At 35.7% G+C, this 14,500-nt stretch overlaps 1 protein-coding gene across 14 annotated transcripts in view; it reads right to left on the bottom strand.

The window, feature by feature from the left end:
• Positions 1 to 14,500, bottom strand: part of VPS13B (vacuolar protein sorting 13 homolog B) — a 438,137-nt gene that overhangs the window by 114,715 nt on the left and 308,922 nt on the right. For all 14 annotated transcript variants that reach the window (XM_026082771.1, XM_026082768.1, XM_026082772.1 and 11 more), the window contains one exon: positions 4,922 to 5,621. In XM_026082771.1, coding sequence (XP_025938556.1) covers positions 4,922 to 5,621 — 700 coding nt within the window. The remainder of the gene's footprint in view (positions 1 to 4,921; positions 5,622 to 14,500) is intronic.

Raw genomic sequence — 14,500 nt, 5'->3', positions numbered from 1 at the left:
TTTCTTCTTAAGTTCTATTTCTTTCATCTTTCAGAAAGTAAGCAAGAAATAACATGGCTAGTGAACAGAGGAGCCAAGCGCTTCAGACGCAGAGTTTGGTGCTTTAGCCCCAACACAATACACTCTCTAGAAATGAGTGACAGCTTAATGAGCAAGATCCTGAACTTTATGTTCTATTAACTTGAAATCATCCAAAAATAAGAACCAAATCGTTATCCGAATTAAAATGTATGTAGCTTCATAACAGTATTAAAATCTTAATTACTGCACGTGTTGAAAGTAGTAAGCTATCATAAGGCAGTAAGCTTAGTTTTGTCACTAGCGCAGGATCAACTTTTTTTCTCCTTAGGATTCAGGCTGGTGCAGCTTTACAGGATAAATTCCCTATTTTATTAAAAGTTCATATAACAAAAACAAACTCTCAGCAAACTACCTGTTAGAAAAACCTTTAACTTCTGGAGTACAAGAAAGGGTTTCAAGGCAGCTGGAATACTATCTGTTACTATGGTACTTTAACAGTATGCATGATAAATATACACATGGAAATCTTCAGCTTATTCCACATTTTATCACAAAGATAATAGGGATGAAAGAAGTATTATTTCTATTTTTTTCAAAAAACATTCACAAAACATATATTGTGAGAATATTCATGAATTGTTTATAACACAATTTTATGAACTGTGTGATTAACCTCAACTCCAAATGTATGTGTTAAAAATCTGAAAATCACTGTGCAATTAATCATGGAAACCTTCCATTATCCTCTTCAGTTAAGACCACTTACTTATTTTGATACAYTTCTACACAGTGATGTGTGTGTGTGTGTGTGTTATTACATATTTATCACATATGCAGAAGCATAACCCATGCAGTAAATTGTGGAACTACATGACAAATATTGTGTTTTTGAAAATCTCTGCTGTTTTCTGGACACAATATTTAGTTTCTTTCTTAGGAAAATACACAATTCTGAAATCATGAATAACTATTTGTTTATAAATTAATCTGCAAATGATGTATTTCTTTGTTGATTTTACAACTGAACAATATATTTCTCAAAAATACACTCATGTGAGGTGAACATGGAAAACAAAACTAGGTCTAAACTACTATTAGCTTTTCTTTACCCTAAAGTTTTCTTTGGAGCTATCTGACATCAAAAAATAAGACATTTTTAACTTCACAATAGAATCTTGTACTTTCAAGACTTGAAAGAATTGTTTTAAAACTGTAGTTTTCTTTTTCTTCCAGAAAAGCTCTAAGAGATTATAGCACTGTATTTCGTAACACCTGAGTCCACTGCAGTTGGACTAACAGTAGTCAAATCTTTAGTTTTACACAACATTCCAAACAATTTTTCCAAATGCTTTAAAACATTCCTAAAATATTCGTATGTAGCATATAGGGTGTGTATATATATAAAATGATGATTTGAAATGGCAGAGTTCTTATTAGCATATTCTGGGTCTAAGCTACATAGTTCATATAGAGCTTAACTCTACAAGCTTAACCATATTACTGTAAGTAATGAAAGCATCGTGCATTTCTCTCTCGCTCCCAGACAAGGCTAAATTTTTCAGGTTGTGATGAAATTTGCCATGTTATAGCCCTGACCTCAAGAGCTGAAGCTGTGGTGTTGCCCATCTCCACCATATGGTATAACACACACAATGTTTTCATCAGGCCTGATTGCTCAGTTCCACTGTTTAAATGTTTTTCAAAAGTGAATATACTCCATAAGTTCTTACAACCTAGTTTAAATACATCTTATATGTCTGTTTACCTTGAGTACTTCTCCCACGCTACCTGAGATAACAGTGAGTTGCATATATACTCTATACAGATGCAAGAGCAGTCTCTTCTAGAGAGTCTAACAGGAAATATTCTGTTGCAATGTTCCCTGTAAATTAAACACCATTTCTGCCCCCTTCCCACTGTACAGTCCTTGATATACAGAGAAATATAGGACTTTAGTACAAAGCTATTGTAGAGAGGGAGAGAAGCTAACTTACTTCTTTAAATAAACTTTTTATCATTCTTCACTTGGATGATATATTTCTTTCAGATAAAACTGTCAGTGAACAGTCATAATATCATGCAAAATTGGCCTGACTGACCAAATTGACTACGGCAACTTAGCAAATGCAGGGCAAAGCTCCTGATGGTATATTATGTAATATATTGTTATATAAATACACACACACACACACACACACACACACACATACATATATATATATATAAAATATTACAGTTAGTGGCAGTTTTTCCTCCAATACATGTGGCAGAGATTAAAAATAGAAATTTCCAAAAGTAACATGTTACTACGGTGGTATGACAACATTAATCCTGAATGATGCAATTACAAGCACAGCAGGTTTTCCCAAACAAGAGGCAATAAAAACTTTATATTACCTATTTTTTTGTGTGAATTAGCATGCGACTTTAAGCGTGGACTAGTTTTATTAACTTTTTAAATATACTTAGGATGGTACTTTTAGGCGCTAGAACTTTGGCACCTCAAATTTTTTTGAAAAGAGCCCTAAGCCTCAGGCACACAGCACAGGAGACCATCTGACAAATGTGACTGAGGTATTTATTACTGCCCACAAAGGCAGCAAGAGGGGGCCAGAAGTTCTGCCATCCCATAATGTGTGACTCCTGCCTCCACCCTGTTTTATGGGAAGGAAAGGCACATTTGCCTGCCATGGAGACAAAAAAAACAAAGAAAGAGGGAACACCCATGCGGGGCTAACCCTTGGTCCCCCCGCAAGACCTCTGCAGGTCTCACTGAACAACGGTGGGGAGCTAGGAGCTCTCAGGCCATGTGCTCCTACCATCTTCATCATTCAAACCTCTTGTCATGCTTCTGTGCTCTCGGATCCACTTTGAATTTGTAGGAAGATTTAATTACAGGTTGTGGCCAGAGCCTATTTTTCTAGAATAAAGCCCCTTGCACCCACAGATATTAGGATGCTGGAAGGATTAGGAAGTTAATTGTAGGAGCAGAACTGAGAATTTTGCCCAGTTTATTGGTAATGTGGTGGCAGCTTGCACAAGGACACACCTGAATTCCTCAGACATGAGATGGGAAGAAGTTCAACAGTATCTTTCCAAAACACTAACTTAATGAAGTTGTGACCCCTAACTTACAACTATTCCTATGTTTTCCTTCAAGCTTTTCTTTGTCCTTATCAGCGAGGGACAATACTCAATCAAATCAACAACAGTGGTTCAAAATGTGCCTGGGAGCATATTCTCAACCAGAGAATGCACTGGTAAGATTTAATATAGAGAGATGGAAAATAATCTTATTTTATAACCTGATAAAATATAAAACCTTTTATCCCATATATCCTGTGTTGTCTCAGATCATATGGTTACATGGAATTTATCACCTAGATAATAAAAATCATTCCTTTTTCTTATTATACTTCTGTCTACAACAAAACTAATGAACTATTGACACGATATTTATTTGTGAAGCTCTATTGATGCAATATTATTTATTGCTTAGAGTCACAAACTGTACACAGGCATATATTCATAATTACGTATTTCAAAAATGGCAGAAGTAAAAAGATGGTAAACTATCATGTTTGTTAATTGCTACAATGACCAATAAGAAATTAATCAAATTTAYGAGGCAGCTATGTTTCTTCTGAGATGGGAGCACCAGTAGGGAAAGATGAAAATGGAAGAATGACAAAAAAGAAAAAAAAAGAAAAAAAAAAGGCAGAGAAGGAATCTTCTCCCCATTTTATGCATCTTTGCTTCAGCTGTCCACTCTTCCTCTTTCTGTTTAATCTCTCTTAAGAAGTTTCACTATAATTAAGACTTCCAAAAAAAGTTTAGATTCATTAAAAATAACATTTGTTAGTCTTTTGTATAAACACAGTATTTTAATACCAACAATCTCGCTCAGCAAAGATTCAGTATAGCTGGATAAAAGTATTCTTCTTTCCATAACTCATGTGTCGTAAGAAAGTCGGCAAGAGAAAAACTAGCGATGTTTTTCAGCTACAGCTCTCATTCAGTGAAGAACTTAACAGAACATACTTTTCTGGCTGCTTATTCAGCAGTTCTCTGCATCCTCATCTACACATTTTTCTAGTGACACCCTGCAGGATAACGATATATCTCATTAAAGTCTTACACCCAGTGCTGACAGGCAGACAAAAGAATTGCAACCCTTTGACTTCTCTCTTCAGCAGGGCAGGTAAGACAGAAAAAGAAATTTTCAGAATGATTTTTTTCCCCTTCAGCAGTTACTCCTTATTATAAACTTTATATATGAAATGCAAAAAAACCCCCAACAAAACAAACAAACAAACAAACAAAAAACCCTAACAATTGGACACATTCATTAAGAGAAGGAAATTCTTATAAAGCTCTACTATTCAGCTGAATGAAAGCTAAAAATACATGGCATCATTAGATGCCATGTGGAAGATCACTATAATTTTCTTACAGTTTATGATCAAAACACCAGGTGGTTTCACAATGTTTTTGCTGTAAATTTTATCAGTAGGCTAATATGAGAAAATACTGTAATTCTCAGTCATAAAAATGCTTTTTATGAAATCAGCTTGACTTACAAATTCTTACTTCCTCAGATAACATTGAAAAGTTAAAGTAATGCAACAATCCATATTGCAATCTCAGGCTGAGAAAGAAATATTGAGGAACAGGAAGAACTGCTTGCTAAAAGGGTAGATCTTAATTCATTTCAAACATTTTACACACTTAACTTGATTCAGCTGTAGTGTATAATCCTATAAATACATGTATTTACTGATTTATTTTTAAAGATGCCTGAGTAGTCTATCAGCTGTGTTCTCTTTCCCCACTCCAGGAACCTTGAGAAGTCCAATTATTTTGGCAGTTATTACCAGGAATGAACTTTAAACGATCTTACCTGTACACTTGTAGTCCGAGGCTACTCCTTTAAGCCCAGCATCAAACACGGATATTTCTACCTTTTGCTTCCGGTGGTGGCAGCTGAGGAGCACAGAAGGCTGTGAGATGACCAGGTAGAGAAAGGGCTGCAGCTCCACGTCGCCGGTGCCCCGGCGGCCAGGCTGCCGGACGATCGTTATGCCAAGGGCTTGCCGGGCGGACGACCTCGTGGAAGCATGCAGACTTTCCAGTGACAACAGACCTGGTTTTCTCCCAGCCAGGGGAGCGTTACTGTTCAAAAGATCATCCGCCGTGACAGAGGAAATGCCTGCCTGACTGGGCTTCTTGGTATCATGACTGCTCCCTGAAGCCACTTCTGGAAGGTTCAAGGAGCTTTTGCTTATTTTCTCGCCATCTTTCTGGTCTTGCAGGGATTTTGATTTAGGCAAAGCAGTACATGAGTACGTCATCAGGGAGATCCGACTTGCTGTGACAAAAATGTCAAAAGGGATGAAATTCAGATTCTTCACAATGGAAGACTGACGGGAAGGCCGGGCTATGCGGTGTTGGCTGGCACCACTGTGCTGCTCTATCTGAACTATTCTGATCTTAACACTGTCACTGCCAATTCCACTGTCCTGCACTCCACTATAACGTGAAGAAGTTTCAACCGTTCCTCCATCAGACACATCCATTTTTTTCTGCTCTTGCTTGGAAACCTGTGAAGAAAAATATTGTATTAACTTAAAATATCCATATCCCAACTGTTTCCATTTCAGTGGCAACAAACAATCACTATAAAAACATGATGTCAAAAAAGAGAATTATTAAAAAATCTGCCAAGTTAACTAACACAGTAATCACTCATGAAAAGACAGCAGGTGTCTGTTCCAATGAAATGATGACACACAACAGATGAAGTGCCAAAAGGACATGCRAAGGGAAAAAAAGGAATAATGATTTCTAGGCTTAAACAATTTTTTTTTAACACATTCTTTATACTCTAAAGAATCTACAAGAAATTTATGGTTTAAAATACAATAATATCTCTTTTAAGTAATATATTTTAAATAAAAAGCCTAATCAGAATCATTTTCTAGTTTTGAGCATTGATGCTCAAAAAAAGTCCTCTTGGGCACTAAAATATTTTATGATGATTACACGAAATAGAATGCATTATTAATCTACTGCAAAATCATAAAAAGACTAAAGGGAAATTGTAAGCTGAAATGTATAAATATTATGTTGTAGAAAGAATATTTTTCTTAGAGTCATAGAAATGACAGCTGYGTTATATAAAACACTAAAGTTGAAGTAAAAGTCAGCAATATATAAAGACTGCCTCTGCGATGGGGTAAGAGCCCTTAGCTCACCAAGGCTATATGACCTTGGCTGTGACATTCACAGGGTTTTGCATGAGAAATCACTGCATATAGAAATATTTCAAAAAGAAAACTGATACCACATAACAAGCAGTAAAAAGAACTTTGCTCCTATCATAGGAAGGGCAACAATGATACAAAATGATGGTGCAAGGCTCAGATCAGGGACAGCACAGAACCAAGTCAGAGACAGAGATATCCAAGACAAGCAGGTGCTTCAGGAAGGAAACGCTTCTAAATACAGCTCCTGAAATAAGCAGAAAGTCCACAAGAAGCTTGCGGACAAGGTGAGGAGCATGTCTGCTAAAATACTTAAAAAAAATGCATAAATACAATAACAATAAGGTAGCACCAAATCCCTTGATTTATAGGGAAGTCAGAGTCATGTATGCACCCTGCCTAGCTTCCACAGGGTAACTGGCACCACTGCCTGTGCTACCCAGTAGCCCTCCTTCTGCTCCACTTAGTACGTTGTCCTCCTCAGCCAGATCAGTGACTCCTCCAGCCTAGCGTGTGGTTTGCAGCAGCACCAGGAGGATACTCACAGAGAGAGAGAGAGCGCATGCCCTGGCTGCTTTCTGCAATCCATTCCCCTTGCACTCCCCAGCAGGCACCCATAGCCGTTGCATTTGGGATGTTAGTGGGAACATGCCTGTGTAGTCCTTTTAGCACCCATTTCTAGAGCTCTTGTTCATGACTTTATAAACCTTCATCATATCCCCCCTCAGGCTTCTCCTCTCCAGACTGGAGAGTCCCAGCCTTTTTAGTCTCTCCTCACAAGGCAACTGCTCCTGCATCTCTAATCATTTTAGTCTTACTTCTCTGTGCCTTCTGTAACTCAACTATGCCCTTTTTGGGTACTCTACACAGTATTCAAGAAGTGGCATCACTAGGGTTTTATATAGCAGCAAAATAATGCCTTGTGTCTTGTTCTCAATTTCCACCCTGATGCTGTCCAACATTTTGTTGCTTTTTTTGGCTGCTGCTGCACCTTTACTCAGTGATTTCATTTCTTCATCCTAGGATCTACTTTAATAATTTCCTTTTATCTTCATCCTAATGAATCTTTGAAAAGGCACATATAAACTAGTGCAAAACATACCTTAACTTCCATTTGAAAAAATAACGGTGAATTACAAGTACTTGAAAAATCTTTCAGAAATTCAGCTATAGGAATGAAGGGCAGTGAACTACTGGATTTCTTTCAACTTTGATCTTTATACAGTAATATACATATTGTAGAATTTGATTATTGGGGAGGTTAACTGGTTAATTCCCCCTCCCCCTTTTTTTCTTAATCATTGAGGTTCCTTTATGTTGTACTTTCTAAAATAAAGGGAGAAACCCCTCCCCCCCCCTTTTTTTTAAAGAATGAACATACTAGGGAAAAGTATTACAGAGGAAATCCTAAAACAGAACCATTAACCAGCTGAGATTGTCTTTGAAAAGGTTTTTGCCAGCTCTGGTTACAATCTTTTCAGATTCACTCATGTACATATTTTTCAAATAACCAATAAAATTCCTTGTGGCTGATTTCTATGACAGACTCGTATCACTGACTTGTAAATCTGATACCACTTTTAAAGCAGCCTCTGTAAAAATAACTTAACTAGAGGCCGCTTTAATGAATTACTACATTGTGAGCCAAGAAATCCTGACTCCTCCTGATATCCTAGCAAATTTAGACTATTTACACCTCAGTCTCTTTGTCTGGTAAACTCTATAGTACTTTGCCCATATCATGCACTGATGATGCTGTCAAAATGCTAAGGGTGATTTTACTGCTTATGTATTCAGAGCAAGCAGAAGACAGAAAGCAGAGCAGTGAAAAAAATCTTGCCATATCATTTGATGGAAATGCTGCCTGAAACGAAGTAGAGGGCATATGCTGCTAAAACCAGCAGTTTTTAATTGCTCCATAGCCTTTAATTCAGTTCTATGAAAAATCTTTTTTAGAGAGCAGGGTACTGCAGTGGCTGGACTCTTACGGTAGCACGTGGCATTCTCTTGTTCTGCTGTAGGCAGCAGCAATTTCTACAGCTACTGGACACTTAGGGTGTGCCCGACCTGGCCACAGGGATCGAAAACAGTGTCCTTCACTGCACCATAATCTTCCAAAGAGAAAAGTACTGCATGTGTACAACTGAATAAAGGGGGAAAATACAGTACTTTTGGTTTGCAAATGCATCATCTCTTTTCAGACCTAGATAGATCTGAGTTAAAGCCTAATTCTTTTCTTCTGCCTCTTTTTATAATTAAATATTTATTAAATGTTCTGGTTTGTGTGAAGCACCTACAGGAAAGTGGGAAAGCAGCTCTGCTTCCAACCCCATTCAGACTTTAGTTTCTCTGCTAAGACTACTGAAAGGGTGATAATTGGTCCCAACTGTTGAGTTTCCTGTTATGTGGACATATTCAACTAACAGAAACATTACTGAGACCCCCAAATCAATTCACATAGGTCACTGCACAGCAGTCAGACGGTAATTTCTGCTCAGCACTAAGCAGCATGGAATATGAACCAGTGCCCAAAAGGTGAAAGGCACCATATCCAACTACATATTTCCATGCCACCCTGTTCCACACTGAAATTTTGCTTTACGTACTCTCTTACTATATATATTACAAAGGTTGGAGCAAATGCGTCATGATTTGCAAGACTTTTCTTTATAATATTACCGGGTACACAACAAAGGTGCAGAAATACCACTGAAACTTTTTGCCTCAATTTCAGCTCAGCAAGCCTCAAAGGTTCCAAGTAAGATTCACAGTCAACTTGAAAATATGCCTAATAATAAACTTGGACATCATTTAGGTATTCCTCTAATGGGATAAGGAGATGAGAGGGAATGGCTCTTAGGATAATAACTCTAAAAAGATTTTTTGTTTTATTACGGAATAAATGGGCCAATACTTTAAAGATGTCAAGAACAGCAATATCAGCTTGCTGTTAGCAAATGTAATGGTAACATTTATCATTGGGCTGTATTATATCAATTCTCTTACTCTTTACATAACCCATTTAAAATGAACAATAAAAGTTTTCTTTAATTAGCTACTGGTGTGCATTAACATGATCATGATTAAACCATAAAAACCAACTGTACATTACTCTGGTCCCCTATCCCATATGTTTTAAATTATTTTAGTTGAAAATGTACTTTGAGTCCCTTTTAAAAGTTCGACCTTCTGCTTTCAGAGAATTAAATGCATATTACTGTAGTGGAGAAGATAATGTTTCAGACCTCCAGGCATATATTAAACACACTGGCAGCACATTAGACAAAATGCTTTACTTATTAGATACTTCCTATTCTAAACAGTGTCATCAAAGGCTAAAAACAAAATCCATATAAAAGCTGCACAATGCTTCCACACAGAACCTGTGCCAAAATCCCTGTACTTTCCAACTAATGAGGAAAGGATGTGTACTCTTAACATATGAATGTAAGATTTTCCAAGCATTCACTTTAGGAAACAGGACTATTGATTCCACATGGCTTATGTTAAATGAAACTGTATTGGTAAAATAACCTTTAAGATATTTGGCATGATAACTGTAATTAAACAGTATTCAAAGGAATAAAACAAAAGGGAATTTGGTTCCACAATGGCTAATTAAAATAAAATGAAAAAACACAGCATGTCATCTATCAAGATAAATTGTTATTGTTTAAGAACTATTTAAATACTGTTAAAATATACTTTTAGATAAAATCTGAAAGCACTGGAAAAATATTTGTGGCTTAAAAATGGATAGTTTGGCGAAGAAAAAAGTATAGGACGCTGAAATTTTATGCTGAGATAATAGCTTTAAAGCTTTGAGCATAACCAGATGGTACTTAAATCAGAGGAATGCTACAGTTTCACTGTCAGAATGAGTTGCAATATGGAAAGGTTTTCAATTGCTAGAAAAAACATGTCAGTTGATAGTTTACTTCTTAGATCACTTCAGTGCATTTTCTCAACCTTTCACAGTTATATATCCTATCAATACTAGACACCATAGAAAAGGTGTTGAAAGCTACACTAGTAGCTAGGGAACTGTGGCTAATTCTTTCTTTTCATGTGTTGAGATAGGTAACTTTCCTAGCTTAACCCCTCAAGTTCAATAAGGCATATGACATATATCTATCTAGTGAAAGGGCATGGAAATATCGTGTCTTGTAGAACACACACTAAGAAGTACTTCATAAAATCAGGGTAAATAAACTCAATCGCCTTTCAAAATTGGGCCAGTAGTCCCACCTATGGTCAGTGCAGTCTTAGCCAGGCAACTCTATTCATTTATTTTCCGTTTTTGAGAAAGGTATTTAGGTGGTAAAACTACCAAGGTAAACACTGAAACTAATAGTTAGGCCAATAATTAATACATTTTCTAAACCAAAAGAAGGTATTTTACAACAATTGGCAACATTTCTAGTTATGTTTTAACTTTCTTAATCCCTCAAGAGTTTTCAACAGTTACAAATGTAAGCATGTACAAAGTTTTGCTATAAATATTTCTATCAGTTTCAGTGTTATTTTCTTTTACTGGTACTTTTCTGCACTTTACAGACTAGTTCTCTACTTGGTAGAATCACTGTAYGCAGCACAGTCTCTGCAAGTACAATCACGCAGGTCCAAAACATCTACCTCTGCATAATTTTCCCACTTTCTCATATTAATTATTGTTATATAATGGCACTATTGAAGTAAAATTTCCAACCTCCAACATAACTGTTCCTTAACTCTGATCAAAAACCTTCAGCCAATCATGAGATCATTCCTCACATTACAGAAATTATGGAAAGAACCACAAGTGTGAAACCATAGAATCAAAGTGCCAATTGCGTCTGGTACATCACTGTGATACGTGACCTGATTTTAATTCTCTTGCTAAAAAGCAGTAGTATTTTCATGGAAATAAAAATTTTGCCTAGCATACAAAGTTAGCTACAGAAAAAGAATAAGTTCTGGTTTTCTTGTATTGCCCTCCAACTGAAATTACAAAGAGAAACTTTGTGATTTCCTCCTGGCTTTCTAAGTATTCTAAGTATTTCATCTATTTCACCAAAGCACCTCCGAGAGTATAAAATTTATTTGACATCTGTCATTGTTTTCTCAAGATCTAATTTTCTTTTGTTAACCAAAGTTTACTACATTGCTCTATGGAACACCTCAATTAAAACAAATTTATTTTCCTTTGCATATGGATTATATGACTGATTATAATTCTGACAATTAAGGAAATTATTTTCTAAATTGACATACTAACCTCACCTGGAAAATATAAACACACACATAGAAGCATTTTAGACTAGCAAATGATGTCTTCCAGTCTAATTCATAAAGAAGTTTTTCTCAAGTTTTAAATTAAAACTTCAATCCTGTAATTTGATCTTGACAAAGACTCAAATGTACTTATATCAATCCAGCTGTAGAATGAGGATATGCATTATATGAATTGAAAGCTTCCTTCAAAAAGGGAACTATCAAATCAAATTAAAATGGGGCAATAAAAATATCACAAATGTTTGAAATAGTTTATTTCATATAAAAGTCAAATGTATTTTTTTATTAGGAAATTTTCTTTTTAATCAGAATTTGCTGCGAAACAAATGATGCTAATTTTATTAAGTGTAATCATGTATATGATTCACAGAAGTACAGAACTACTCCCAACAGGGATTCAATTGTAGTTTTCACAATACTGCAGCAATTATGTGAAAGAAGTGATGGCAAGAAGTAATACAAATTCAGCTTCTTTGTGCAACATTCTTCCAACTCTTCAGTATTAGAGTAAGAGGCTACTTTCTGTTAAACACTGGTCCAAATATTCATAAATCAAAGCCGTGTTAAATATTCCAGTTGTAATATGGTTATATTTAAATGCTAAATTCTTTCTAACTCAGCAGAATTAGTTCTTGAATCTTAATACAGACAGTATGCTTGTTATGCTATACTATTAAAGGCCAATGAGGTCTTCTGTGTTCAATATTTTCACTTCTTTTTTTTAAAGAAACACTTTCTATTTAAAAAGACCAAGCAAAAAGCTGGCAGAGGTGTTTGTTCAACAGTAATTTTTCATTAAATTTTTTACTAAAAGTATTAGTTTTTCTGTGTTACTTTTTCATATTTAATTTCAGAATTTTTAAGTTCATATCTTTGCTTTTATATGAAAAACATCTGGATTAAAATAAATATACATATTTACTTTAGACAAAATGAGTGTTCATTTTTGCACATTTTTTTTGCTAAGGCCAAGAAACAAGCTTTCTCCTGTGCAGTTCTGTTTATGTATTTCAACTGAATATGCCCCCCAAAATGTATTTGAAATTTCAGCTCAACTTTGCATGATATTTTCTAACATTTCAGAGATATTATCTCAATTTTAAGAATTCAGTATAGGAACGCAGTTTTATTAGTCTCAGTTTTGGGTCACATTTCCATGCTGAGAAATGTACTGAACTAAAAGGTGTTTTAGTGTTGATTTGCTCTTATTGAAAACAACTTTATCACACCAAGCTATCTGCATAGCTCATGAGACTGCATTAACTCATATTCCCTGGTGTGTCCAAGTACGCTGGCTCACTGTAGTATTAAAAAGAGAAGGAAAGAATGTGGCAGCCTAATTTGGATTAGCTTAATCAGCCTCTGAACTGCATCCTGAATTTGTGCCCACTGAACTTGATTAAAAATAATTTAAAAAAGAATTGTGGCACTAGAGCAGGAACACAAGGTCAGGAACAGCCCGCTTCAGGAGCAGGGTATACACAGAGCTGCATCTTCAGCCTCTTTGGACTGATCAAGTCTCCTAACTGCATCAGTACCTCAGTGGTAGGGGGCTGGCTTTAAAATATCCATTACTCAAACTATGCTGAGCTTTGTGTGTCCAAGCAAAACTTTCGACCTTACTGGAAAACCAGTTGATGATTATTATGAAACACATCCTGCACCAGTCTACCATTTTCAAAGCTTCTAACTGTGGCGCAAAGATTTCATTAAAGCAGTCTAACTTTGGGCCGATGATGACATTAAAGACAGTAAGAGAGCCTAGATACAAAGAAAATTTCTTATCTTAACAGAAAACACTCTTGGCTTTTACCTGCTATTATGTGGCATTATTATGGCACATTATATTCAAGATGCAAAAAGATAGATTATTATTATTTAATATTGTTTATATATATGGTTTATACATAAAAATAGTGTTTTTCAAGTTTTGGGCCATGATGTTCCTATTGGTTCACTACGAAAAGTCTGCTTTTTTCCTACCTATTGAATCTCATTAAAATATTATCTTAAATAATATCAGAAGTATTATTTTTCAATCATGCAACTGCTGCAGCAGCCACACAGAAAACATGCCCTGCTGTAAATGGGAATGGACACAGCATGAAAACAGCCTGTCCATGGCCAATGCTCTCAAAATATTGTGAGATGCTGCCTTAAAGCTAGTGTTTCAAATAGCCTCCAATTCTTCAGCTATCTGGGCCCTGTAAGATACTTTTTTTTGCAGACTACTTTTAAACTGTTGGTTTTCATTTCTAGTGTTGGAGAAATAACCTTTCGAAAGCAAACTCAGGCTGGTTTATCTTCTGGAATCTCCAGACGGCCCAAACAAGAGATGTAACGGATCCATTCAACATGTGGTAAAATGTGACTTTTACAGCTGTCATTTGAAATGTTTGTATCCGTTAGTGTCCTGTTACAGAATATTTTTGCAAAAGCAGTCTTTGAGGAAGTATATCCTAACATTTTCTGTTTGTCTCTAAAGCCTTCTTAAGATACCAAATCTTCAGGACACGCAGAGGTATGATGCAGCTATGAACGGTTTGCACTCACATCTTTAATCTACAGAGAAATAAAAGCTAAGCATAAAATTGATGAATGGAACAAAAAAACAAACAGAAGGGACCAATGTGCTGCTTGAATTATTAAACAAATAATAACTAGCTTTAAATATTTATAGTGATTATCATTATTATGTACAGAGCTATATATAATTATATATAAAATATATAGTATAAAAATTTATGGTTTTCTTTTTTAATTATTGTTTTAATTTTGAAGTACCTATGGGAAAATTCCTGGCCTGTCAGACTGTAGCACACGAGAACCTGGGAAACATGCTACTGACTTCAGGTTCAGCTTGTTCAGAATTTCAGGAAGCTTTGCTCAAACATCCAGGATGCACAACTTAGCCAAGCGAACTTTCTGACTTTTATTATTTT

The sequence above is a fragment of the Apteryx rowi genome, unplaced genomic scaffold (genome assembly GCF_003343035.1).
Source record: "Apteryx rowi isolate R43461 unplaced genomic scaffold, aptRow1 scaffold_591, whole genome shotgun sequence".
NCBI lineage: Eukaryota > Metazoa > Chordata > Aves > Apterygiformes > Apterygidae > Apteryx > Apteryx rowi.
This window is presented reverse-complemented; position numbering and strand designations above follow the sequence as displayed.